Source organism: Chelonia mydas, chromosome 1 (assembly GCF_015237465.2).
Source record: "Chelonia mydas isolate rCheMyd1 chromosome 1, rCheMyd1.pri.v2, whole genome shotgun sequence".
NCBI classification, from domain to species: domain Eukaryota; kingdom Metazoa; phylum Chordata; order Testudines; family Cheloniidae; genus Chelonia; species Chelonia mydas.
The window spans coordinates 343,701,311-343,729,016 of record NC_057849.1 but is presented as its reverse complement, the minus strand read 5'-3'; the positions used below and the strand labels follow the sequence as shown (position 1 = coordinate 343,729,016).

At 46.6% G+C, this 27,706-nt stretch overlaps 1 protein-coding gene across 1 annotated transcript in view; it reads left to right on the top strand.

Annotated features, from left to right (window-relative positions):
• The first annotated feature begins 1,064 nt into the window (after positions 1–1,064).
• Positions 1,065–27,706, top strand: part of TNPO3 (transportin 3) — an 81,204-nt gene continuing 54,562 nt past the window's right edge. The window contains exon 1 of the mRNA XM_037889445.2: positions 1,065–1,371. Within this exon, the coding sequence (XP_037745373.1) occupies positions 1,237–1,371 (135 nt within the window). The 5' untranslated portion in view covers positions 1,065–1,236. The remainder of the gene's footprint in view (positions 1,372–27,706) is intronic.

The following is a 27,706-nucleotide window of genomic DNA, read 5'->3' as shown; positions in this document are numbered from 1 at the left end:
AGGTGGGGGGGGGGCTGAGCGGGGCTGAGGGCTGGGCAGGCCCCAGGTGGGGGGGGGGCTGAGCGGGGCTGAGGGCTGGGCAGGCCCCAGGGGGGGGGGGGGGGGGCTGAGCGGGGCTGAGGGCTGGGTACGCCCCAGGAGGGGGGGGCTGAGCGGTGCTGAAGGCTGGGCAGGCCCCAGGTGGGGGGGGGGCTGAGCGGGGCTGAGGGCTGGGCAGGCCCCAGGTGGGGGGGGGGGGGGCTGAGCGGGGCTGAGGGCTGGGTACGCCCCAGGTGGGGGGGGCTGAGCGGTGCTGAAGGCTGGGCAGGCCCCAGGTGTGTGTGGGGGGGTGAGCGGGGCTGAGGGCTGGGCAGGCCCCAGGTGGGGGGGGGCTGAGTGGGGCTGAGGGCTGGGTAGGCCCCAGGTGTGGCGGGGGGGGGCTGAGCGGGGCTGAGGGCTAGGCAGGCCCCGGGGGGGGGGGGGGCTGAGCGGGGCTGAGGGCTGGGCAGGCCCCAGGTGGGGGGGGGGGCTGAGCGGGGCTGAGGGCTGGGCAGGCCCCAGGTGGGGGGGGGGTGAGCGGGGCTGAGGGCTGGGCAGGCCCCAGGTGGGGGGGGGGGGGAGGATTGAGCAGGGCTGGGCAGGCCCCAGGTGAGGGGGGGGGGCTGAGCGGGGCTGGGCAGGCCCCAGGTGTGGTGGGGGGGCGGGGGGGTACAGCCGGGCGGGAGGAGCAGGGCCGGCTGGGAAGGGGGGGCTCTGGCGGCGCCCCAGGGCTGTGAGCGGGTCTAGGCCGCTGCCCCGGAAGGTGACGGGCCCGGTCGGGGCAGTCGCAGGGCCCGGGGGGGGGTTACTCGGAAGAGCGGCCCGGGGGGCTGGGCAAGGGGGCCCGAGCAGGAGGGCGGAGCCTCCTTCCCGCCTCTCAGCGCAGGTCACTTCCGGGTGCGGGGGACAGGTGTGGCGGGGGCACCGGCCGGAAGCGCGCCGCGGGCGGTGCCCGAGGGGGTGGCTGCGCCCTGGCTGCGCAGCCGCGTATCCGCGCGGCGGGCTGGCTGGGCGGGCGGGCTCCGCGGCGGCCGGGCGGGAGCGCGGCGCGGGCGGAACGCGGGGCGCGGGCCGCGCGCTTCCGGGGGGCCGCGTTCGGGGTGGCACCGCCCCTCCCGGTAACGGACACGGCCGGGCGAGGAGATGGCGGCGGCCTGGAGCGGCGGCTGCTGAGGGGCCGGAGCCGGGCGCGGAGCGGCCTGTGCGGGACCCGGAGCCATGGAGAGCGGCGGGGGCAGCGCGGGGAAGCCGAGCCTGCAGCTCGTGTACCAGGCGGTCCAGGCGCTTTACCACGACCCGGACCCGAGCGGCAAGGAGCGGGCGAGCTGCTGGCTGGGGGAGCTGCAGCGATCGGTGAGCGGGGGCCCGGGGAGCGGGTCGGGGAGCGGGGCCCGGGGCCGGGTCGGGGAGCGAGGCCCGGGGAGCATTTGGGAGACTAGTTGGCCGGGCCGGGCCGGGAGCCGGGGGAGCTCGGCGAGGGCGAGCGGGGGCCGGGCCGGGGGCAGGTCGGGGAGCGGGGCCGGGCCGGGGAGATCGGGCCGGGCCGTGGCGCTGGGTGAGCTCGGCGAGGGCGAGCGGGGCCGGGCCGGGGGCAGGTCGGGGGGCCGGGGATCGGGGCCGGGCCGGGGGCAGGTCGGACCGGGCCGTGGCGCTGGGTGAGCTCGGCGAGGGCGAGCGGGGCCCGGGGAGCTGCAGAGGTCGGCAGCGGGGCCTTGGAGGACCGGGCGGGGCCTCGGGCCGGGAGCGGGCCCTGGGGACCTGCGCGGGCCGGGCGGTCGCGGGGGGGAGCCCGGGACGGGCCATGGCGCGGGGCCGCCGCGGCGAGGGGGACCCGGGCGGCGGAGCCTGGGCGGCCCCGGCGAGGGGCCGGGAGCGGCGCGGCCGGCCTTGGCGCTCCCCGAGCCCCAGCGCGGCGCCGGCTGGCGTTGGGGGCGGAGCCGGGCCGGGCCCCGTGCGCCGGAGGAGGCCTGGCAGCAGGGCTAGGCCCGCGCGGAGGCCTGTAGCGCGGCCGGCTGGAGGCCTCGTGTTGCGGGGAGGCCGGGACCGGAGCGGCCGGCACCGGGAGACTCACCGCCCTCCCCGGGGTCTGGCGCCGGGCCGGGGCCGAGACGGGGGCTGGGTTTCTCGGGTCCGCGCCACGCGTGCGGGGAGGGCAGCAGGCCGGGGCTGAATGTGTCTGCGGGCGGGGACGGACCCGGGCCCGGCCTCTCGCCCCTTCCGGAGACAGGGAGGGGGCGCCGGGCCCTCTCTGCGTTGGGGTGGGGGGCGAGCTGGCTCCACGTGGGAGCCCTGGGCACTGGTTCTCCTGCGAGATTCCTGGTTAGCAGCCTGCCCCGGGCTCCGGTTTCTGAACCTCCCTGCTCGCCAGCCTGAAACCAGAGCAGTCTCGTGTTTCTCTGGGGCGTCCCAGCCCCCAGCATCCGAAAGGGCTTTATGGAGTCCCAGGGATCACTGCAGCCATCTGGGGTGGCGCTAGACCGCAAACAGCCCTGCGCTCGTTCCTGCTGATCTTTACCAGCTCTGTGGGCATGGAAATGCAATATACCCGGGCCCCTGCAGACGAGTCCTCAAGTTCTGGAGACTGCAGCTTATATGGTCGGAGTCCAGGCTTCTAGTTGTTGCCTTCAGGAGTCCCAAATATTTGAAAGGAAAGAATCTCTTTGTTCCAGAAAGAACTGCATGTTTTCTCGTCTTATCTGTGTTGTCTGAAGTGAGATCAGGGATTTGGTGTTAATACTGCTTGTTCTGTAATAATGCTAGATTTTTGTGATACGTACGTTTTTACTAACAGGAGTTAAGAACCTCATGTTAAAGTACTATACTGACATACAAGGATTTTTATTACACTGTGTTACACCAGTTAGAATCTGAAATTCAGGAGCAGTTAACAAAAAGTTTTGCTAATATGCAAGTTGTGGTTAAAAATAGATAAAATGTATAGTTGAGGACATACAGTAAAGCAAACTAATTTTTGCTATGTAGTCTAACCATTCGGATTATCTTACCATTGTAAGAAAGATTTGATTTTGCATCTCACTATAGGCAATTTTCCCTGCCCTGATAGCAAGATAAACAGACATGGGTCACAGCGTGTTACTTTAGGACTCCACCCCAGTACTTTTCCAATTCGGAGCTCCCCTGTAGTTTGGCCCTGTTCAGCTGCTGTGAATTGTGACAGCAGGGGGAGACTTCACTTCCTCTGCTGATTGCTGTTGTGGTTTTGTCTTAATAGTTTATTCGTAAGGGAGATGTCTTCCTTTGTAATGGCTCTTTTTTTTCTTTTTAGTCTATTTATTAACAGATCTATTCTTTTATAACAAATATAAAAATTGCTTTGTATCTTAAATAGGGAAAAGGAGGACTTGTGGCACCTTAGAGACTAACAAATTTATTTGAGTGTAAGCTTTCGTGAGCTACAGTTCACTTCATCGGATGCATTAACTAGAGCGAAACTTAATATATACACAATTATAAATTGGCCCATGAAAGTCCCCAAAAATTTATTGATGAGACCTGCTACAAATACCCATGGTATTGATCATGTATTGTATTGTGGTTGATGCTTTTCTACTCAGACTTCCTCTTCTGTCTTGTCAGTTTATAGTGTTGGTTAAAGTCTTTCATTATCTCCTGTCTAGATCCAGACTTCTGCTTTTCTTACATTTAGATGCATAATCTTTTATTAGTTCTATTCAAACTCTATGAAATATTGTGATTTTTTTCTCCTATTTTCCTAATTTTAATATCGTCTTGCTGTTTAATTTTAAGTATTGTTGAAGGGATTTCTCTCTTCCCTCCCTCCTCAGTATTCAAAGAAAGTTCTCAAACTATCAGCAGCCCCCAGAAAGTTCCACTAGGTTTCTAAATAGTGTTGTTGGGTTTTTTTGTTTGTTTTTTCCCCTTCTTCCCTGTAAAATTCCAACTTGGTGAGTGAGTTTTTCTAGGCTCTGTCTTTCTGTCTTTCAAAAATGCTCTGTTGAAACAGAAAGACCTGCTCTTCCTCCCTGAGCATTCACAGGGAAGCATACTTCCTTAATGGGGGACAGGAAAGGCAGACTCTCCTTCTTTTGCACAATCTTTGCAATGTCTGAAAAGGAGGAAATGTGAATGACAAATTCTTGAGTTTTCATTTTTGCTGGGATTATAAACATCCCTTCTTTTGTGTTGTATGATAAGATGCATGAATTCGACACTGCTTATTTGACTCCCTTCTCCCCTTCCAAGAAGTATTGGCCCGAGCTTTCTGGCAACTTCTTGGAGCCTATCTCTGTATCTAACATGGCAGATCTAATGGCAATTACAAGCCACATTTAAGGACCCTGTAAGTGACATGCTGGGAAACTCTCAACTAATCAATGAGTTTGGAGTACTGTACTATTTCCTGGCTTCTGAATCTTCAAGGGGATTGATGCTAGGCAGGTCCGGATGGTGTTACAAGACATTAGTCAGAGGGCTAAATCTACTAGCTAGAAGCCAATATAAAGTGTTGCCAGTCTTGTCATGATTCAAGGATATTGTCTTGTCTGCACCCAATGCTTCCTGGTTGTTGGAAATGGGTTAGAACCATAGAAATATAGGGCTGGAAGGGACCTCCAGAGGTCATCAGGTCCAGCCCCTGGTGCTGAGGCAGGAACAAATTAAACCTAGACCATCTGTGAGAGGTGTTTGGAGGTTTTTAAGAACAGGTTGGCCAGTGATGGTGAGTCCATAGTCTCCCTTGGAAGCCTACTCTAATGCTTAACTATCCTTATAGTTAGAAAGTTTCTCCTAATATCTAATAAATCTCTTTTGCTGCAGATTAAGCTGACGACATCTTGTCCTACCTTCAAGGGACTTTTGAGTTTTGCGTGATCTTACACAGAAGGGCCACCTCCAGTTCACCCAACTGCAAAATGGGTATCTGATCCATTGGATTAGGGCAGTCATAGGCAGTCAGATGTGATGCTGGCCACATTGTACTTGTGTCCTTGTGTACTGTTGGCTATGAAACTGACGTGCCTTAAACGCATCAGCCCAATGAGCCATTGGCTTGGGGAAACTTTGACTTGACTCTTTATTACAGCATATGACATATTTGAAGACTTGTTACCACGTTCCCCCTTGGACATCTTTTTTCAAGACTAAATGTGCCCGGGTGTGTTTTAACCTTTCCTTCTAGATCAGGTTTTCTAGGCCTTTGATCATTTTTGTTGCTCTCTTCTGCAGTCACTCCAATTTGTCCACATTTTTCCTAAAGTGTGGCACCCAGAACTGGACACGCTACTCCAGCTGAGGCCTCACCAGTGCTGAATAGAGTGGGACAGTTACCTCCTGTGTCTTATATAGAACACTTCTGTTAAAACACAACAGAATATTAGCTTTTTTCTGAACCGCACCACATTGTTGGCTCATATTCACTTTGTGATCCACTATGCCCTCCACCAAATCCTTTTCAGCAGTGTTACCGCCTGGCCAGTTATTCCCCATTTTGTAGTTATGCATTTGATTTTTTCCTTCCTAAGTGCTTATCTTTATTGAATTTCATCTTGTTGGTTTCAGACCAAATCTCCCATTTCTCAAGGTCGTTTTGAATTCTAATCCTGTTATCCAAAGTGCTTGCAACCCCTCCCAGCTTGGTGTCCTCTGCGGATTTTGTAAGCATACTCTCCGCTGCATTATTGAAGTAATTAAAGAATATATTGAATAGTATTGGGCCTAGGACTGACCTCCTGAGTAACCCCACTAGATAAATCCTTCCAGTTTGACAGCGAACCATTGATAACTACTCTGAGTACTGTCTTTCAACCAGTTGTGCACCCACCTTCTAGTAATTTCATCTAACCCACATTTCCCTAGTTTGCTTATGATAATGTCACATGGGCCTGTGTTAAAACTTTTATCCTGCCTACTGTTTCCCCCATCCGCTTGGCCCATTTTGTAATCTTTTAATAGCCCCTAGTCTCTGCTGGGGCCTGTTGTAGTGTGATGATATTTTTAACTCAACAGACCAATATTCTAATTCAGTGGCAAAAAAGCTATATTCATAAAGAGTGACGTTTCCTTGGTAGTATGTCGACCTGTTAAGAGTGCTGAGTTGAGTAAATCTCAAAGTTCTAAAAATCAGGAAATCCACAGTTAAGGATGCCCAGGAAACCTTAATCCTACCCTTTTTCAGCAATGCTCTAATGCACCCCAGTAACACACACTTTTACTCTCCCAACACCAGTTGCTGAAATGTGCAAGCTCTTCACCTCCTTCTACAACCCATTCACTCACCCTCAGGATTTCTTCTATACCCTGGAGCTGACAATAGCTGATGGGAAATTATTTATACACTCCAGGTTCAGTCCGCATGGTACATGTACCCACGCTAAATGGTGGAGGCATTGAAAAGATGCGTACTGGATCTTGAAGATACACATGCTGCTCTTTCCCTTGCTCACATCAGAGGGTACAAAACATACATCTTTTCGTATCAAGCAACGTAGGTTGTTACATATTTATTGCACAGGTCAACAAAGGTTCAGGCTTGAAACATCAGTGGTGGGATGTTCACCGTGGGCAGTGGTGTTGGCATGTTCCCTAAAACTACTCCTGCAAGCATAAAGTGGCTGCATAGAAATCCTCTCATGCCTTTTCTCTTTATTGATGCATACACACTTTATTCTTCCAGACTACACATCTATGTAAGCAAAGCAGTGAACATGGTCTTAAATACTGTTCACAATTTGGGTTCCTCAAAGACTTAGTGGGTGCCATGCGCTACTTTGGGTAAAACTTACCGATTGAGACCATTTTGACCCACATCACAGCACTAGTTTGCTCTCTAGCTTGGTGCAAAGAAAAGTCCACCCAAAAACTTTTTGAAATTTGGGTCACTAACCTTGCTGTGTACTCCCATAAAGCATAGCACATTTCAAGAAAAGTCATGCAAATGTGCAGATTTTAGAGCACATTGTCCTTTAAACAGGCCATGTCTATGATACAAATTTATGTCAACTCAAGTTACATCACCATACAGCTGCCACAGGTAATACATCACTTGTGTGTGTTCTTGGCTCCGTGTTTCAACGATGCACATACTCAATAGGAGAGCTTGTGTCAATGAAGTGCAGTGCCCATGGGCAGATATCTCACTGCAATTCGCCATGATCCAGCAGGTGGTCTTTTGGGAAATTTTGGCAATGCATGATGGGGCCAAAATGAGCTGCACAGTGGTAAAAGGGAACACTGGGTCAATTTCCCAAGTTTGCAACTGTCTCCATAGCATAATATTATCTGTATCCCATCATTTTTGTACCTTTTTTCAAAATCCCATAAACCCTTGGCACACTCCTCGCTGTCTGCCATCTCGGACAGAAGCATGGAGCCTGCACAGCTCTGCACTACTGTCATGAGTGTAGCAAGCACAGGATGCACGGTCCTGCAGTATTTGAAGATCCACAAGAAGAACTGAGTAGATGGGGTAAGGATTGGTAATGATTTTTGGAGGACAGGTTGCAGTGGGACATAGCAAGAACCAAGTCTAGGTTGTTCGTGTCGTTCATGGGGCAGCTGCAGACGGTGGAGCACCGCTTCTGGGCCTGAGAAACAAGCACTGACTGGTGGGATCGCATCCTAAAGCAGGTTTGGGTTGATGAGCAGTGGCTGCAGGACTTTCGGATGCATAAGGCCACATTCCTGGATCTGTGTGCCGAGCTTGCACCAGCCCTTTTGCAGGGCAGGGACACCAAAATGAGAACTTACCTGACAGAGGAGAAGTGAGTGGCAGTTGCACTGTAGAAACTTGCAATTCCAGACTGTTACCGGTCAGTTGGGAGTCAATTAGGAGTCGGGAAAATCCATCGTGGGGGTTGCTGTTATGCAAGTGTGGTGGGCCATTAATCGTCTCCTGCTATGCAGGACTGTGGCTCTGGGCAGTGTGCAGGACATGGTGTATGGGTGGATCTGCAGCAGTGGGGATACCAAACTGCAGGAGGGACGATAGACCTCACACACGTCCCTCTGTTGGCACCAAACCACCTTGCCACAGCGTACGTCAACAGAAAGGGCTACTTTTCTATGGTTATGCAACCTGGTGGATTACCAGGGATGTTTCACCGGCATCAGTGTGGGCTGATCAAGGAAGGCATATGATATTCACATCTTTAAGAATGCAGGATTTTTCAGAAAGCTGCAAACAGGGACTTCCTTTTCCTGACTGGCGGATTACCGCTGGCAATATTGAAAAGCCAGTAGTGATTCTTGGGGACTCAGCGTACCCCTTTCTCCCTTGGCTCATGAAGCCATATTCTGGTCACCTTGACAACACCAAGGAAGGATTCAACTACCAGCTCAGCAGGTGCAGAATGATAGTTGAAAGTGCTTTTGGTCATTTGAAGGGACGCTGGCATTGTTTACTCACAAGATTGGACCTTGGTGAGAAAAATATCCCAGTGGTTATAGCTGCTTGCTGTGTCCTGCATAATATCTGAGAAGCAAAGAGGGAAAAGTTTCTGCGGTGGAGGGCGGAGGTGAAGTGGCTGTCTACTGTATTTGAACAGCCAAATACAAGGGTTATTAGAACTCAACGCGGAGCTATCCGGCTCAGGGAGGCTGTGAAAAACCATTTTTAACAGTGAGCCACAGTAACGTGTTGTATACTCTACCAGGCCCTGCTCTTTTTATGGCCTGGTAGGAATTGTGTGGTGGTTGCTGTGCATGTAGGAATATAACATTGTCAATGCACCTATTAATTTTGTTTGTGACTGATCCTATGAGTTGTGTGCAGTAACAGGTAACTGGCCGCTTTCAGAACTGCTGGGCACTCAGCAGCATGTGTTGTGAACTAATAAAGATGGATTATGTTCCAAATAATAGAATTTTATTCTGTAAAAAGGATCTACAAAAACAAACCACCCAACCAACCCCATGCTGTTTTAAAACAAATACATTAAAAACTTAATAAATTTTGAGACCAGAACCTATGAAGAGGAAAGAACACTTATGTTCATGTAGGTACACAACCATGGCTTTCACGGGTCAATGTATGTGAAGCTGTGATTGTCTTTAATGTCCCCCAGGGTGGAGTGGTGGGGGAAGTTCAGTGACCCCTGATGCCACATGGAATCTGGAGGGAGGTTTAGGGTGGTCTCTGTATTGAGTTTTTACAGTGGGCTGCAGAGGCACATGAGCCTGGGATTGTTGAATGTGCAGGTGCCCCAGAGCCTGCAGCATCTGTGGTTTGCTGCTTGAGAAGCCCTGTTATGTCCTGGTGCATCTCCCTCTGCTTTTCATACTCGGACTCCTGGATCTCTCTTCTCTCCATTCTTGCCTTCTCCAAGCTGTCCACAACGTTCATTCCCCCAGGCCCTGTGATCACAGTCCAGCCCAGCACTGGCTTGCAAGATTTCACTGAACATGAAATCCCAAGTCGTCTTCTATCTCTTCTTTATCTGGCTTGGCTGTTCCATGGGTGTGGAGAGGGAGCCCCTGAAGGCCACAATGGCAGCAGCTGCAGATAAAACATCCAGAGGTACCATTGTCACTCTGTTCACTACCCAAACTTAAGCTGCCAAACTCACTCCTCTTGCTCACCTAAAGTTTTAGGTACTACGTTCTCACTTCTGCTTGGGATTGCTTGTGTACGGCACCAGTCGCAGCACCAGCCATGTTGAGTATTGCCCACTTGGGGCTGGGGCAATGAGGAGGGAATTGGCTGGTTGCATCAATCTACTAGTATAGGACATTGACACTGAATACTGGTGCCATTTTCCACAGGCGGGGTTGATTTTTTAGCTGGTATCTCACTGCTGAGGGTAACAAAGGCAGAGAGAGCAGAGTTATTGCTGGTATCCAGAAGCTGCCTGGCCCCATATGCTGTTAGCCTGGGTACAGCAATGGTGCCTGCTGAAGTTATTGCAGAGTAGTGTGGGAGGAAGAAATAAATAAAGCAGCCCTTCCTAGAAACCTTCAGCAGAGGATTGCAGAGTGCCTTCAGGAAAGTTTCGTCGATCTCGCAGGAGGATTCAAGGGACATCCCTGTGTCCATAGACAAACTGCTCCAAATGCCCCTTTCTCTCCCGCCTAACTCTCTAGTGGGGAATGAAAAGCAGGTACCAACTGTCCCTCTTGGTTGTACCACTACCTCTCAAGTAAATTATTGAGTCAGAAATGTGTCCTGCTACTTTGGGGGCACCATCCCTGCAATTGAAAATTTACACTTACCCAAGGTTCCTTCCCCTGCATCAGGCTCGCCCATGCCCGACTGGCTGGACTGCGGTGGAGTCAAAAATAGGTCCTGGCTCGTTGCGCAGCTGGATCCCCCAGTCGTCTGTCCCCCAAACTCCTCATTCTCCTCCACCACCACCTTCTCGCTGTTCCCGGCAGGGCTCTGTGACTTGGGCCCCTTGGAGGTATCCACGGGGATGTGCAGGGAAGACTTGCGGGGGCCTTAGCTGAGTATGGCATGCATCTCTTTTTGGCGTTCTGATATGCTTGCTGCGTTCCTCGGCTTCCATGCAGCACTGCTCCTGATCCCTTCTCCTGGGTCCCCTGAGGAATCTGTTCGTAGGTGTCGACGTTTCTGTGACTGGTCCGGAGCTGTGACTGCAGAGCCTTTTGTCCCCACAGGCCCAGGAGATCCAGTGTTTGGAGTGTGTAGCATGGGCAGCTTGGCAGTTGCACTCAACAAAGGAGAGCTCGGAGGTGTGCTTGCTGAGTCAGGGAAAGGAATTTCAGAAATTTGCAGGGCTTTAAAGGGGAGGGGGGCTTCCAGGCTACGCGGCCCCGGGAGCTTCCAGGCTACGCGGCCCAGGGGCCGCGGAGTTCACCATGGTGACCAGAGTGGTCATTGTGAGACAGCTGCTGGAGGGCGGTTCAGATCATGTGCACTCGCACTGCGTCAACCTGTGTGTGTTGGCAGTGGCTCTGTGCTGCTCGGGGAGATGGGGCTGCTCAGGGCACAGCTACGCTGACAGTTCTGCATCCCTGCAGCTGCTGCGCTTTAATGGAGACACTCTTTAAATGACGGGTGAGAGCTTCTGTTGGCTTAGTGAATCCACCTCCGTGAGAGACTGTCTACACGGGTGCTTAGGTTGGTAACTGTGTTCAGGGGTGTGACTTATTCACGCTCTTGAGCGATGTAGTTATACCGGAGTAATTCTGCAGTGTAGACCAGGGGTCAGTCAGCTTAATGAGGCAATTTGCAGTTACATCAATGGGAGACCAGTTGAGTGTTGACACATGCACAGGTAGGTCGCTGTAAGCTGCCTTGCATCGATCTAGCTTTATAGTGTAGACCAGGCCACAGGAAGATAGAGATGATGGAGAGCAAGGCCTCCTTTACACCTCCATCTGCAGCATTGCAGGCTCTGAAAGGTGTGAAATGGCCCATTCACCTCAATGTGCTCTTCTCAGCTCAATGAGAACACCCCATGGAGGTGAATACAATAGCTCTGAGACTGTGACCTGCTCCATTAATCTCAGTGGGTGTTCCCGTCCCCCTCCTGGGTGCTTGAGTGCCGGTGATACACATGAAGTATACCTCTTCACAGCTCCTCATCCAAAGAGGCAGGACTACCCCAGATCCTGACTTACATGGGCTCAGGGAGGGGGTCTCAGTCCCTCCCAAAAGGGTAAGCCTTTCCCCAGAACCTGTCTGGCTCACATGAGGTGGGTCCAACCCCGATAGATCCTGGCACATATATGGGGGCAGCGAAGGGACTCAGACTCCCAGAGAGGCAAGAACCCCTCAGATCTGAGTGCACACATGGGATGGGAGACTGGGGCTGACAGGTGCCCCTGCCCCTGTTCTCCCCGCCACTGACTTCCATGTCTCTCTTCCCAGTGTCCCACTGCTCCACTCTCTCTAGCCCCAGCACCTCCTTCACCTGAGCCCTCAACCCCTCTCCTCTCCCTTGACACCTTTCCCCTTTCTCCCTATTCCCCCACTCCGCCTCCTAGTGTCACTCCCCTCCCAGCAAGCAGTCATGTCCAGTTTTCCTCCATAAATACCCAGATTCCTTTCCACCCACAATAAAATTGCCACCCATGACTCAGATCATAGCAACATCCAGCCAGTCAGTCTAAAACTCCTTTTGTCTTGGGTGGGGGCTTGTGATTAATTTATCTTTAGTTTTGTTCACTGAAGGGTGAGTTCATGCCCATCAGTTTCAGAGGTCTGATTCATCCAGTCACTAGTTTAACAGGACCCAGCAGCAGCAGGAAACTGTTTTGGGTAGGGAACTTGGGAACCCCGCCGTCAAATGACACCACATTTGGATCACTAATGCTACCCATGCCCCCTATAAGGCAAGTCAAATTTTAGAGCAATCCGAATAACCGATTGGATTTTAGAGAACTTACAAGAGTTAAGCTTTAAAACATAAAATGAAGGGAATGAAAACCCTGTAACCATTTTTCCGTACTGGCGCTTGTGCACGCACAAGTTTACATTTTCTTAAATACCATTCTCAGTTTGAGTCCCCCTTAGATTTAGTGGGTGCCATGGGTAAAACTCAGTTGACTGAGACCAATCTCTGGCTCAGGGGGAGAAGGGGACCTACCTAGAAACTTTTTGAAAAATGACTAATTTTGCGGGGGGAGGATGTAATCTCTGCAACCCTTAGCTCAAATAACCTCAACATTGGGTCATTAAGCCTACCCTGCACCTTTCTGATACACATCAGATTTCAAAAGACTCCAACTAAGCATGTTGATTACAGAAGACTTGGAAAGGTGGACCTTTACACAGAAGTCGTGACACAAACTTACCTATAGTGGTGCTCCTGTATTGACTTTGGCTTGTGGTTGGCTCTTCTCGCCTGTGTGTGGTCCATCCTCCCCCAAAGTCCTTGGCTGCTGCTCAGAGTTTCCAAGGAATAGCAGTGCAACTTGAGTTTCCGGTAAGTTTTCCAGTATTCCGGTCAGTTTTTACTACTACTTAGGACCTAGGCAGCAGTTGTAGAATTGACCAGTCTAACAATCTTGCTGCTCCAAATTTTCTATGGGCTAGTACGTTCTTAAGCCTTTGTGACAGAGAACAAATATTTTCCTTGTTAACTTCCTGGAAGTAGTGGGACGAAGCTGAGTGCCTAGATATCTCAGAGACATTCCAAGCTATGACTGTTTCCACAGGTTCTGATAAGTGGAAAAATCGAGTAAAAGGATGAATCAAATTTGTGTAGTTTTGGGTAACTAGTAATACTCCAGCTGAAGATCAAACTGGTTACTTTCCAAGAGTCTGAGGACTTGCACTTAATTTCCATAAAATTGAGTGCAGCCTCTCGCTGGTATTATAAGAGTTTCAGCCTATGGAGATGACAGGTCCCAGTATGCATACTGCCTCTACTCGGATTGAAATGTAGTGTTGTATACCTGTCATTTTTGCAGGCTGCACCTCCTCACTAACGAGAGGATGGCAGCAAACAATGCGCTTAACAGTGAGAGTAATTAACCATTGTAACCACTTACCAAGGGCTGTAGTGGATTCTTTGTCAGTGATCATTTTAAAATCAAGATTGGGTGTTCTTCTAAAAGATCTGCTCTGGAAATGATTTTGGGGATGTTCAAACAGGGGTAAAACATGAGCAAGAGAAGTGTTTAGTTTTGCTCAACTGGTAAGTACAAAGTCAGATGCTTTTGTCAGGCGAGCGGTGTTAAACTACTACATCTCTCCCCTAGAGGGCTGCTAACAATCTGAGGACACAGACTGGCATGTTATGGTACAGTACAAAGAGAACAAGCCCGGTGCGTGTGGTGATCAGTACAGGTGGGTTTTTGACCTGTGTTGAATAAGGCTCATTCAGGCATTGGGGCAAAATGGGAAACCGTACAAAACCAGAGTGGGCATACGTGACTAAAAACAGTTGAGGGAAGCCTATGGAGAGCTGCCTTCTATCAAGATGACTTATTGAATTTTGGGACTGGAAGTCCCTGAGGGCTGCACCACTACACTAAAGATAATGGCATCAGCCAGCTGACTGCTCTGTAGGACTCTGTAGACTGTACTATATTTGCCCTCTAATTTACAGAATCTCTCATCAAGAAGTGCAGGCAGGGCTGTCAAATCTCCTGCTCAAGGCTTCTCCCTTCAGTGGGGTTTATCATCTGGTCCCATCCCTGTTGTAAATTTGTGATTTGGGCTCCAGGCTTGTTCCTATTGGTTATGATTCATATGTGTATTTGTCTGGGGTTGCCTGGTGTAATAAATTAGTGGGCCACAGTTTTCCTTTTTAGCCTTTGTTATCTTCCTTCTCTTGCTTAATTGATCGCTCTGTAACTATTCCCTCTGCACGACTCCCCCCACCTAAGTTACTGTCACTAAAAACAATCCATAGTGACTGAACAAGCATTTCTCTATGAAACTACTGCTCAGACAGTCGGGCAGATAGGATTTCTAGCAAGACGATAGACCTACTTCAAAGGATCCCCTTATAGAGACATAACTCTCGCATCTCATGAGAGCTCGTTGTTTCATTGATTTCAGAAATCTTTTTTTCTAGCTGTGGACTGTGCTCTCTGTTTTGTGTGTTGTAGTGCAAATGTTTTCCTTGAGAACCTAGCTCGTCTCCAGGTTAACCGCACTGCTGGCTCTGTCACTTTTTTGTTAATGCTCACCAGGCTTGATGCTTTCAGAGAGATCACACACACACACCCCACACACACACACCCCACACACACACACACCCCCCCCCCCCACAGTGGAAAGATTTTGTAGGAGGCTCTTGAGCTGTTCCTCAAAACGCTAAAGGTCTTGGTCCAGTGACTGGATTGGGGTGGAATTAGTTTCCGTTCCGAACATAGCATGTCATTAGTCTAAACCAGGGGTTTTCAACCTTTTTTGTTATGCTCCCCTCCCCCTCCCCATGCAACAAAAATTCCACGGCCCACCTGTGCCACAACAACCGCTTTTCTGCATACAAAAGCCAGGGCTGGCATTAGGGGGTAGCAAGCAGGGCAGTTGCCTTTGGCCCCATGCCACAGGGGCCCCAACAAAGCTACTTTGCTCAGGCTTCGGCTTCAGCCCCGGGTGGCAGGGCGCAGGGCCCTGGGCTTCGGCCCCAGGCAGTGGGGCTTCTGTTTTCTGCTCTGGACCCCAGCGAGTCTAATTCTGGCTCTGCTTGGCAGACCCCCTGAAACCTGCTCGTGGCCAGCTAGGGGCCCCAGACCTCTGGTTGAGAACCTCTGGTCTAAACCATTCTTTACAGGATTCCTCTCAACTACCAGTTAGAGAGAGGTGAACTTTATAGTTAGATAGATCTTCTTCTGACATCTGACTTGTCCAGGCCACAGCGGGAATCTCACTGCTTTAGTCTTCATTTCCTCTGTGTTAAAAGGGAAATAATAATGTCCCCCTCAAAGGGGTGGGATGGTGTTGAAAGTTAATTAATCCTCTATTAACAATAGTAGTCTGACCTCCTCCAGCTGCCAATTTGTGGTTTGAGGAATAATACGTCACACTCTTCAGCATCTCCATCCAGACTTCCCAAGTGCTTGATAGATGTGAATTAATTAAATCCTATAATAGCCCTGTGAAGTCAAGTGCTATTGCCACGTAACGGAGACACTGAGACACAGACGAAATGACTCGCCCGAAGTCATAGGAGGTCAGAGGTGGGGCTGGACTAGATCTCACATCTGATTTAATGAGCCTTCTTCGCTGAGAGAGTGGACGTAGGTTTTAACTAGCTCGGGACTGTCTGGGGTGAGGGTTGTTTGTGTTTAATAAGCAGTACTAATCCCTTGCATAATTATTGGTGGGTTACACACACCACACACTCAGCTCTTATCAGGCTGTGTTGTAAAAGAGGGTTTAGTCGATTTCAGTGGTGTTGGCAGTTTCAGAGCTGTGTGTAGCAGTGAGTCATGCAGCGGCAAAACACTTTAAAATGGATGGTTCACCTCTCCTGGGTTGCGGAGAGTAAGAGGAGGATGCAGACCACGCTAGTGAAAAGCTTGCTGAGGTGTGGCTGCAAAACATTCACCATGAGCGTCCTTTTGAAAATACCACTATAAAGGTCTCTCTTTGGCCTCTTCTGTACAATGCGCCTAAAATTAGGTGATTAGATGGCAAATGTTCCTCTACTATCTCCAGACTAACTGCAACCTGTTGCAGCTCTTCCAGAAGTCCCATTAGGAGTTCACCTGCCTTCCATCAGGTTGCAGTGACCTTCCTGAAACCAAAACCTTGTTATCCCAAGCATGAGCCATTTTTTTCAGGTGACAGATCCGAGGAACTGCTCCAGATTGCGGTGTCAATAGAAGTTTTGGAACATGTTGATAAATTTAACAGTAAGAAGTCGCCAGGACCAGCTGGTCTTCACCCAAGAGTTCTGAAGGAACTCAAATATGAAATTGCAGAAGTACTAACTGTGGTGTGTAACCTATCACTTAATAAAGCCTCTGGACCAGATGGCTGACTGATAGATAATGTGATGCCAATTTTTTTTTAAAAGCTCTGGGGCGATCCTGGCAATTATGGGCCAGTAAGCCTAGTTTCAGTACCAAGCAAACTGGTTGAAACTATAGTAAAGAACAGAATGATCAGACCCATGTGAACATGGTGTGTTGTCGAAGAGTCAGCATGGCATCTGTAAAGGGAAATCACGTCTCACCAGTCTGCTAGAATTCATTGAGCATGTCAACGAACGTGGACGAGGATGATCCAGTGGACGTAGTGTACTTGAACTTTCAGAAAGCCCTTGGCAAGGTCTCTCTCCGAAGGCTCTTGAGCAAACTAAGCAGTCATGGGATAAGAAGAAAGATCCTCTCGCGGATTAGTAACTGGTTTAAGATGGGAGACAGAGTAGGAATAAACGGTGAGTTTTCAAAATGAAGAGATTTAAATAGCGGGGTCCTCCAGGGGTCTGTACTGGAACCAGCACTGTTCAACATACTTATAAATAATCTGGAAAAAGGGGTAAACAGTGAGTTGGCAAAGTTTGCAGACAATACGGATATGTCTACACTGCAATTAAGAGTCTGTGGCTGGACTGTGCTAAGTGTCTTGGGCTAAGGGGCTCAGGCTGACTGTTTGTTTAATTGTGGTGTAGACATTCAGGATTGGGCTGAAGCCCAGGCTCTAGGACCCTGCAAGGTGGGAGGGTCCCAGACAAGCCCGATCCCAAACAGCCCCGCAGCCTGAGCCAGCTGACATGGGCCAGCTGTGGGTGTCTAAATGCAGTGTACACATACTGTGTAAAATGACTCCAGCAGATTGCAGTGAGTTACAAAGAGCTCTAACAAAACCTGGTGACGGGGCAACAAAATGCCAGATGAAATGCAATGCTGATAAATGCAAAGTAATGCGCATAGGAAAACATGATCCCGACTATATATACAAAATGATGAGGCCTGAATTAGGGCATGTCTTCACTAGCAATGCAGGGCTTGAACATGAAAGAGCTCTCCTAGTGGTATTAAAAAAAACCAAACAAAACCCACCTCCATGAGGGGAATAGCTACCAGCTCTGGGAGCGCTGTCTACACTGCCACTTTACGGCACTGAAACTTGCAGCGCTCGGGGGGGTGTTTTTTCACCCCCCTGAGCGAGAAAGTTGCAGTGCTGTAAAGTGGCAGTGTAGACAAGGCCTTAGCTGTAACCACTCAAGAAAGAGATCTTGCAGCCATTGTGGATAGTTCTCTGAAAACATCTGCTCAATGTACAGCATCAGTCAAAAAAGATGATAATGTTAGGAGCCATTGGGAAAGGGTTAGAGAATACAGAAAATATCATAATGCCATTGTATACATCCATGATATGCCCGCACCTTGAATATGTGTGCAGTTCTGGTTGTTCCATTTCAAAAAGATATATGAGAATTAGGGCTGTCAAGAGATTAAAAAAATTAATCGTGATTAATCACACAATTAATCACACTGATAATAGAATACTATTTATTTAAATATTTTTGGATGTTTTCTACATTTTCAAATATATTGATTTCAATCACAACACAGAATAAAAAGTGTACAGTGCTCACTTTATATTTATTTTTGATTACAAGTATTTGCACTGTGAAAAAAAAAAACAAAAGAAATACTATTTTTCAATTAATGTAATACAGGTACTGTAGTGCAGTCTCTATCACGAAAGTTGAACTTACAAATGTAGAATTAGGTACAAAAAAACTGCATTCAAAAATAAAACAATGTAAAATTTAGAGCCTGCAAGTCCACTCAGTCCTACTTCTTATTCAGCCAATCGCTAAGACAAACAAGTTTGTTTACACTTGCAGGAGATAATACTGCCCGCTTCTTGTTTACAATGTCACCTGAAAGTGAGAACAGGTGTTCGCATGGCACTGTTGTAGACGGCATTGCAAGATATTTATGTGCCAGATTTGCTAGAGATTCATATGTCCCTTCATGCTTCAGCCACCATTCCAGGGGACATGCGTCCATGCTGATGATGGGTTCTGCTCGATAACAATCCAAAGCAGTGCAGACCGGCGCATGTTCATTTTCATCATCTGAGTCAGATGCCATCAGCAGAAGGTTGATTTTCCTTTTTTGGTGATTCGAGTTCTGTAGTTTCCGCATTGGAGTGTTGTTCTTTTAAGACTTCTGAAAGCATGCTCCACACCCCGTTCAGATCAGATTTTGGAAGGCACTTCAGATTCTTAAACCTTGGGTCAGTTACAAATCTCACATTGGTACCACCTTTGTGTTTTATGAAATCTACAGTGAAAATGTTCTTAAAACGAACATGTGCTGGATCATCATCCGAGAGTGCTATAGTATGAAATATATGGCAGAATGCGGGTAAAACAGAGCAGGGGACATACAATTGTTCCCCAAGGAGTTCAGTGACAAATTTAATTAACACATTCTTTTTTTAATGAGGGTCATCAGCATGGAAGCATGTCCTCTGGAATGGTGGCCAAAGCGTGAAGGGCCATATGATTGTTTAGCATATCTGGCAAGTAAATACCTTGCAATGCCAGCTACAAAAGTGAATTGCAAATGCCTGTTTTCACTTTCTGATGACATTGTAAATAAGCGGGCAGCATTATCTCCTGTAAATGTAAACAAACTTTTGTCTTAGCGATTGGCTGAATAAGAAGTAGGACTGAGTGGACTTGTAGGGTCTGAATTTTTACATTGTTTTGTTTTTGATTGCAGATATGTAACAAAAAAATCTACATTTGTAAGCTGCACTTTCATAACAGATTGCACTACAGTACTTGTATGAGGTGAATTGAAAAATACTATTTCATTTATCATTTTTACAGTGCAAATATTTGTAAAAAAATAATATACACTTTGGCTTCAGTTACAACACAATACAATATATATGAAAATGTAGAAATACATCCAAAATATTTAATAAATTTCAATTGGTATTCTGTTATTTAACAGTGCAGTTAAAATTGCAATTAATCACAATTTTATTTAATCACGATTAATTTTTTTTGAGTTAATCGCGTGAGTTAACTGCGATTCATTGATAACCCTAATTAGAATTGGAAAGAGTACAGAAAGGGCAACACAAATGATTAGGGGTCTGGAACAGCTTCCATGTGAGGAGAGACTTAAAAGACTGGGACTGTTCAGCTTATGGGGATTTTTAAGAGCAGGTTGGACAAACACCTTTCAGGGATGGTCTAATACTTGAGTGCAGGGGACTGGACTAGATGACCTTTTGAGCTCCCTGCCAGTCCTGTGATTCTATGAAACAGATGACTAAGGGGGGGGGGGGGGGGGGTGGTATGATAGAGGTCTATAAAATCATTAATGATGTGGAGAGAGTGAGTAGGGAAGTCTTATTTACCCCTTCACATAACACAAGAACTAGGGATCACCCAATGAAATTAATAGTCAGCAAGCTTAGAACAAACAAAAGGAAGTACTTCTTCACATAACACACAGTCAGCTTGTGGAACTCATTGCTTTGGGATGTTGTGAAGGCCAAAAGTATAACCAGCTCAAAAAAGGATTGGATAAATTCATGGAGGATAGCAATTGATGGACCTGTAAGCCAAGATGTTCAGGGATGCAAGCCCATGCTCTGTGTCCCTAAACCTCAGACTGCCAACAGCTGCAACTGGATGACAGGGATCACTTGAGAAATTGCCCTGTTCTGTTCATTCCCTCTGAAACACCTGGTCCTGGCCACCCCTCAGAAAATGGGATATTGGGCTGGATGGACTGTTGGTCTGACGCAGTCTGGCCATTACTATGTTCTCAGTCTTCCCTCTGAGTTGAATTTCATTATATAAACTCTTAGCCAGGGCAGCAAACACCACTGAAATGCAAGCACTTTACCTCGACTTGGTAGTAAGGAGCAGTGTCTCTTTACTGGCCCTTTTTTATCAATACCATCGAGCAGTTCTGTGGGACTCCGTCCGTAGAGCTTAAAGTACTTGAAACTGGGACAGAGAGACGTTATCTTGCCTAAGGCTGTGCAATGAGTGAACGGCAGAGGAAGGAATAGAATCCCAACTCCTACGTGTACAGTGTTATACACTGGGTAATTATGACTTTGTGGGAGGAACTAATTGAAGGATAGAAAAAACAGAAAATCCTTTACGGTCTCCCCTGCCTTCCTCACCGCCTTTCTTGTGACCATCTGAGAACTTAACTCTCTATGGCAGTCACTGAGGGTACGTTGACATGGCGTGGGGGAACAAAACAACCATGTTAGTGAGTCACAGAGCTCAGGTCAACTGACTCGGTCGGGGTTGTGCTGCAGGGCTACAAATAGCAGTATAAATGTTCCATTTTTAGCCCCATAGTGTGAGCTTGAGTCAGTTGACCCAGTTGACTCACTGATGTGGGGTTTGGTTGGTTTGTTTCTTTGCTATGTAGACATACCCGTAGTGCATCAACTTGTGTTGAAGCTGCAACGTAGTTTACGAACCTGGAATAAGAGGCTTGTTTCATGACCGATGAGCAAATCCAAACCCCTTGGGTGTAATCTGGTTTGTCCTGTTGGTTCGATAATAAAAGTAATTGGCTCTGAGCCATGAGCCACTTCAACTCTTGGTTGACCATCGGCCTAACAAACCCTGGCAGCAACTTAGAGTTTCAGCAACATCCTGTGTATACTCAAAGCAGCACTTACACTGATCAAGTGCTTGCCAAGCTGGGGGCGGGGGGGATTTTTATTTATTTATTTTTTTAAATAATGCCGGTTTGTAACCTGAACTGGGGAAATAATTTGCAGTGAATAATTTGAGTTTTTAAGATCCTTTTTTCCATTCACAAATTGTCTTTGAGCAAATTAAGGGTTTCTTGGTATTCATTATTCTCAACTAACCTGAATAACTTTTATAGTCCATGGTTAGACTATGCATCAGCGGCTTATGAGTATTGGATATTTGACTTGTGTTGGTTGGTTCCAAAGGGCACATAAGTCATGTGATACGGCCCTACTGATTGAGTGCAACTGAGAAGCCAGTATGGGTGGATGTGATCAGACTTTTTTACTAGAATCATCATGGGAAGCAAATTTATTTAATATTTTAATCTGTTTATTTTGGCAGTTTTCCAAGGAAAAACTGTTTTAGGACAGGGTGCTGGTAAATACTGGCTTAAACCCGGTTTAAATCAGGAAGCTGGGAAAAATTGCATCAGTGTCCAGCAAGCATAGAACAAATCTTTTCAAGCTTTGGATACTTCCATTCAAAACTGAAGAATAGGCTCAAACTATCCGTTACATGAGAGAGTTGGTCTTCTGCTTCAGAATGCTATCTGCAGCTCTGGGTGTTTCTGATTGCTTAATGCTGTCAAGCCTACAACGCTGCACTATTTGTCATTTTCCTATAACAGGTGGATAAAAATCAGTTATTTTTTTTAAAAAAAAATTAAATTGGATTATTTTATTTAAATCGGATTTTTTTGATAAAATGCTTTTTGAGTATCTAAACATACTTTTAATTAAGATACATTATAGCTCAAAGATATCTCATCATGGACTAGGGATTATAAATTCTAATTCTATTGTATGAAACAATATATTCATGTAATATTTAAGAAAAGTTTTGTAAATGAGATCCAGAGGCTTCTCTATAGATTATTTAGGTTAATCTTTCTATCTACCCAATGGGACTCAGTGCTCAGTCTAGAAGGTACCATCAGAGATGCTTAGTTTTGCAGTTCTCAAACTGGATTTATGTCTCCAGAGAGGTAAGAAATAACAGACCTCAACTCTATTGTCCCTCTGCAAATTTGTGTACACAGAGTCAATCCCTTACCTCACTCTCAAAGTGCAAAGTTTTAAAAGGTTCAGTGAATAGAAGATTGTTGGGGGTGGAATAGATCTGGACAAGGGGAAGAAGTCTGGAGATAAAGGTGAGAAGCGAGGGACATATTCTTGTTTTGTTAAAATATTATATGTTTGCTGTTGAAGAAAAGAATCCAGAATACTTAATGTTGTTGTTTTTTAGTTAAATAAAACAATTTAAATGTCTGTCTGGTGATATTCTCTTCCTAATACAGCATGGTAAGAAAATCCTCCAAATATTAATGATTAACCTGTTGAATTGGAGATAGTGCACCTCCCAGTGACTTCATAAATACCTGCTTCAGTTACCTTTGGTGAATGAAATAACCAATCATTCATTTTCTGATATAGCTGTAAAACTGATTAAACTTTTTAGATTAATCTATGATTTTAGTATGTAATTAAAATTAAGTGTAATGTTGTGTGCATTAATGAAACAGTTTTTAAAATAGAAAATGCTTTAAACTGGAACTAACTAGTTTTCCCCGGGGTGGTAACCACCTCTGGTAAATACTATGCCATCCCTGATTTGTCTGGTTCTGTGTCTAGTTGTTCCTCCCCTTGAAGGTATCTAAGTCAGCATTGTGCTTCTCTGGTTATTTATTTGAGCTGTTCAGATTTGTCCATCTGCTCCTTCCTTCAGAAGTCACTCTGTTTTTCTTTTAAACTATCACTTATTCCAGAAATGTAATGCTTGTGGGTAGGAAATTAGCTAAGGGAGTGTCTTATAAGAAGTTTGCTTTCCACAACCCTCAAGACTTTCTTTGCATGGCCTTGGTTTACTCACCTGTAGGGAGTATTCCAAGGTCTTTAAACCACAAAATGCAGAAGCCACTGGGCCAAAAAAATCTGCACCCTGTGTTTTGAGTTAAATAAAAGATGCTATCTCCTGGAGGTTTTGAGTTTATTTTTATCTATATAATGCAGATGTTATGTGTACGCGATCATTGCTCATTTGATAAATGTGTATTTCAGAATAGGACCTCCACCGTGGAGGAGTCTCTGTTTTACTGCTACTTGGCTAGCTTCCAATCTGTGTGAACAAGTTCATAAAAATAGTGTGCAATATATACTTGCAACAGAGACCTGCGTTCCCAGGCATCCGATGTTCAGAAGACCGTATGGATTGGTATTAATGCCGGTTAACTAACACCTTTTTTTAAAAAAAGGTGAAATTAAACCTGGGTTATAGCAGTATAGTTTTATTTACTTTATTCTTTCGAGGCTAACTCCAGTGTAGACTTCCCCTCTCCCTCCTCCACGTTTTCCTCCCAATCAGCTAAAAAGATAGTGATGTATGAAATTTAGTGTGGATTTAGGCTTTGTAAAAACAAGCATTTTACAAAACTGATGCCATTGGAAATGATTCCATGACTGTTTTTCAAAATTCCAGTAGAAAGCTTTTTGAAAGGGGGAAAAACATTCCCCGTAGGTTTTTGCAACCCAAACACTAAGACACCTATGAAATATACTAGAAACAGACTGTCCACAAAAGTGAAACTGGCTAGTTTCTTTTCAATGTCTAAACAGAGAGAAATGGAGAATGTAAACCGTATAAAGTGTGGGAAGTAAATATTGAAAATGCTTCTATTTTAATATGCTGCTAGTGGAAGTAAATACAGAGCTTTTAACCTGGTGAGTACCCCACTGAATTTTTAATTTGAGAGGGAGGCTTTTGTGTTTTCAATCATTCAATGTGCCAGTCTCTCTCTTCCTGTGCCTGGGAGGCTTTGTCCAGTAGAAAATAAGGCTGCACTTCCTTTCCTTACCCAACCAATCAGTGAGTTCCTCGAAGATGTGAATGTAGAAATAGATGTGTGGGGGTTATTTGTGGCATTTTAGAAATGAAATTCACACATGTTCGTTGCACAATGCTGATATCTGTTTCACGCTTGTCTTTGTGCTAATGCAGTTACAGGTGTGTTAGGGTTCTTAAAGGGTCCTATCTCTGTTTGTTTGTGTGTTGTTTTTTGTACAGAAGCGGAAAATACGGTTCACTGATATCTTCAGACATTGCGTCCTGTGTGTAGGTGGCTTTGAGTAGCCACAAGAATTTTTCCTCTTATCATTGTTCTCAACCTCTTATCTAAGGCAGCCTTTTTAGATGTGACTCCTCTCAGAATTAATGCTAAATCACATAGCTCTTATATATACCGCCAGCTCTTCCCCCTAAAACTGTGGATTGTACCAGTCCAGGGAGCGAGGCCTTGTTGGAAGATTGAATCTGTTTAGGCACTTACATCATATCATACAATGTGTAAGTGCTTCCCAAGTGTTTGAAAATAGACATAGCATTACCTCTCCCTCCCCAGCCTGTTGGAGAAATAATCTGATCAGTTTATAGGCTATGTGGGGGCAAGAGTGGGTATATTGTGTTTTTATAACACACGGAGGGAAAGCTGAGTTGAAGCGAGTTTTGAAAGCAGAGAGATCTGCTTTCTCTTTCATGGAAGTGACTGTGGTAGTCGAGGGCCAATTCCTGTGGAGAGTCAACTCGTGTGCCGCCCTTCTAATAGACTCCTTTGTTCAGGTGGAATGAAGCTCTCGTGGGAGGCCATGAATATGGAGGCAGAGGCCATCTCTGGCAGTTAGGACCGATCTCCTAGATGGCTTTGAATATCAGGCCTTGAAGTGGACGTGTATGCAGCAGGGAGCCAGTGCAGAGCGTGACGCACCAGGGTGGTGGTGTTATGGCAACCTGTGTGTCTAAGCAGACAAATTATTGCCAACAAGTTGGCACTTCTGTGGGTGGATGTGGCTTCGTTCCTAGATATTGGTTGGAATAATACTGCCTGGAGATCATAAATGTGAATCGCCATAGCCAGGTCTGTGCGTGATTAGACGGTGCTATTTTTCTGACCAGTTAGAGAGAGAGGATGACACTTGTTTTGCCACCTTGCTTAGTTAGGCCTCAATGTGGTATGTGGCAGAAGGGGTTACGAACCTTCTGTCCTGTTTGCAATCTGATATTGTTCCCCCAATTTCAGACCTAAAAGTCACAATTCTCCAACCAAAAAACTTCAAAAACAGACTCCAACGAGAAACTGCAGAATTGGAATGAATTTTGCAAACTGGACACCATTAAATTAGGCTTGAATAGAGACTGGGAGTGGATGGGTCATTACACAAAGTAAAACTATTTCCCCCTGCTAATTTTTTCACTTGCTGTTACTCACGCCTTCCTGTCAACTGTTTGAAATGGGCCATCCTGATTATCACTACAAAAATTTTTTTTTCTCCTGCTGATAATAGCTCACCTTCATTGATTAGTCTTGTTACAGTTGGTATGGCAACAGCCATTTTTTCATGTTCTCTATGTATATATATCTTCCTACGGTATTTTCCACTGCATGCATCCGATGAAGTGGGTTTTAGCCCACGAAAGCTTATGCTCAAATAAATTGGTTAGTCTCAAAGGTGCCACAAGGACTCCTCAGGTTTTTTTTGCTGATACAGACTAACATGGGCTACCACTGAAACCTGTTCCCCTAATGTATTTACAAACTAGAAAGTGAAACTGAGTTGAAATAGATCTATTTTCATTGTCAGAGCTGATTTACACGGCAGACTACTGGTAACCAGTTGAAAAGTAAATTAGATTTCACTTCTGTTGTTCGAAGGTGTTAAGTTTGCTAAGGTAGTCTTTTTTTAAACTTATGAATTTTAATCTGGCAGCTCATTAAAATTGAGAGAGGGTATTGCCTCTTTGCAAGCAGTATTACATCTTTGTGTGAGTATGGTCTCTCAGTTCTCCAGTCCCCTTATTTACCCGTGTCTCTTGTTACAGCCACGGAAATCTCATATTTCACGTTGTTGCTAGATGTCACGCTTCAAATGGTTTATTGTTTTATCCATCTGTGGAAGCTGGTTCTTTGAGACAAAGTCTATTGGGTGTGGATCTTTAGAACCTACGGATGAGGAGTCTGAAGCTTTAAGGCTCCCTTTCTGCACTGTACGTCCTCCCTTAGTTCTCAACCCTTACTATGTCTGTTGTAAAATACTGACCCCAGTAGGACAAAGGTACTTGCAGGGGCCAAACAAAAATCTTCTACACAAGCAAGATTATGTATAACTCTTAAAAGATTTATTGAAGAAACCAGACCTGTAGCCAGTCTTAACCTTGATAGGTGCAAATTTAACTAATTATTTGAGCTTTGCATGTAAGACTAAAGAACTTTATCTTAACCCTTAACATCTCTGTTTTGACAAGGCTATTTTAGAGTCTTACATTACGAAGCCATCTTATTTTTTTAATAAACTTCCTTTCATTTAAAGTAATTCCAAGGGGTGTTCTAAACAGTTCAGACACCGTGCTGGGCTTAGTTTTTCCGACCTGAATAGAACAAGAAAAATCTCTCTCTCTGGTGATGAAGACTGCCTCTGATGTGGGATACTGCAGATGTTAAACAACAATGCTGTAGAATAGTTTGGGCCAGAGAATGTTGTTACCTTTTTGAAACTCAGTGGGAACTTCTGGAGTCAGAATGTGACTTCCCACATTATTTGGTTAGGATACCTGGGTTACCATGATCATGAAAGTGGGAGAACCTGGGGCTTCTCATCTAACCCTATGGACAGGCCCGTTCGTTCCTACAGCTGGACGCGTCCTTGGGAGTCTGGTCAGGAGCAGAGCGAACATGTAGGTGAGGAGGAATGCTGAGTCTTTATCATCACAGTTTCAAAGCAGAGTGCATCTGTAACTTGCTACATGGTCCCTCCTCGGGATGCGTCTTCATCCTTCCTGAAACCCACACCAGAGAGCATCCACCATCTGAAGACAGGAGCTAGGACCACTTAGGACAGTCCTGCTTCCACTTAATAATGACTCCATTGCAGTGATATGCCACTCTCTGTCCCCAAACTGACTGTAACCTATAGAAAGCTCCCAGTTCCTGTGGCCTCAGAGATTGAATGGTTAAAGTTGGAACCCAAACAGCCACTGCATTTTGGTGATTTCCACTATCTCCCATGGAACTACTTCGGCCGCCATGTGCCGGGGACATCATCAACTCACATTTTTTCAGACTGACTAAATTTTAAAAATTCCAGTTCCTGATACAGCATCTTCTGTGTCCCGAGTTACTTTAAAAAAAAAAATCCATTACAGTTTTTATACAAGGATTTCCTGCTCTTTTCTTTATACGGGCCTGTGACAGAGTGGGAGTAGCCGTACGAGTGTGTGAGAACTGCTTGCAAAGGGTGGGAGAGCAGGCCCTGTGGCAGAGGGTCTCTTTAGTTAAATCACTTTCTCCCTAGCGCTGACTGTACAGTTGGTTTAGTGCAATTCACAAAGTAAACAAAGAAGGTGGACGCTTTTGCTGGTTGCAGCGTTCTGAAATGTTTGTTGCGGCTATTGTAGATAGAAAATTGTGATTCTCTGCTCTCCCCCCCCACCCCCACCCCCCCAGTTGATGGTGTCCGTTTAAGGTCTTCCCTCACCCCTTCTGCTGTTGCATAGTTACGTTTCAGTTTTGTTTCTGATCTTGCTACAGTGTTTCTAAA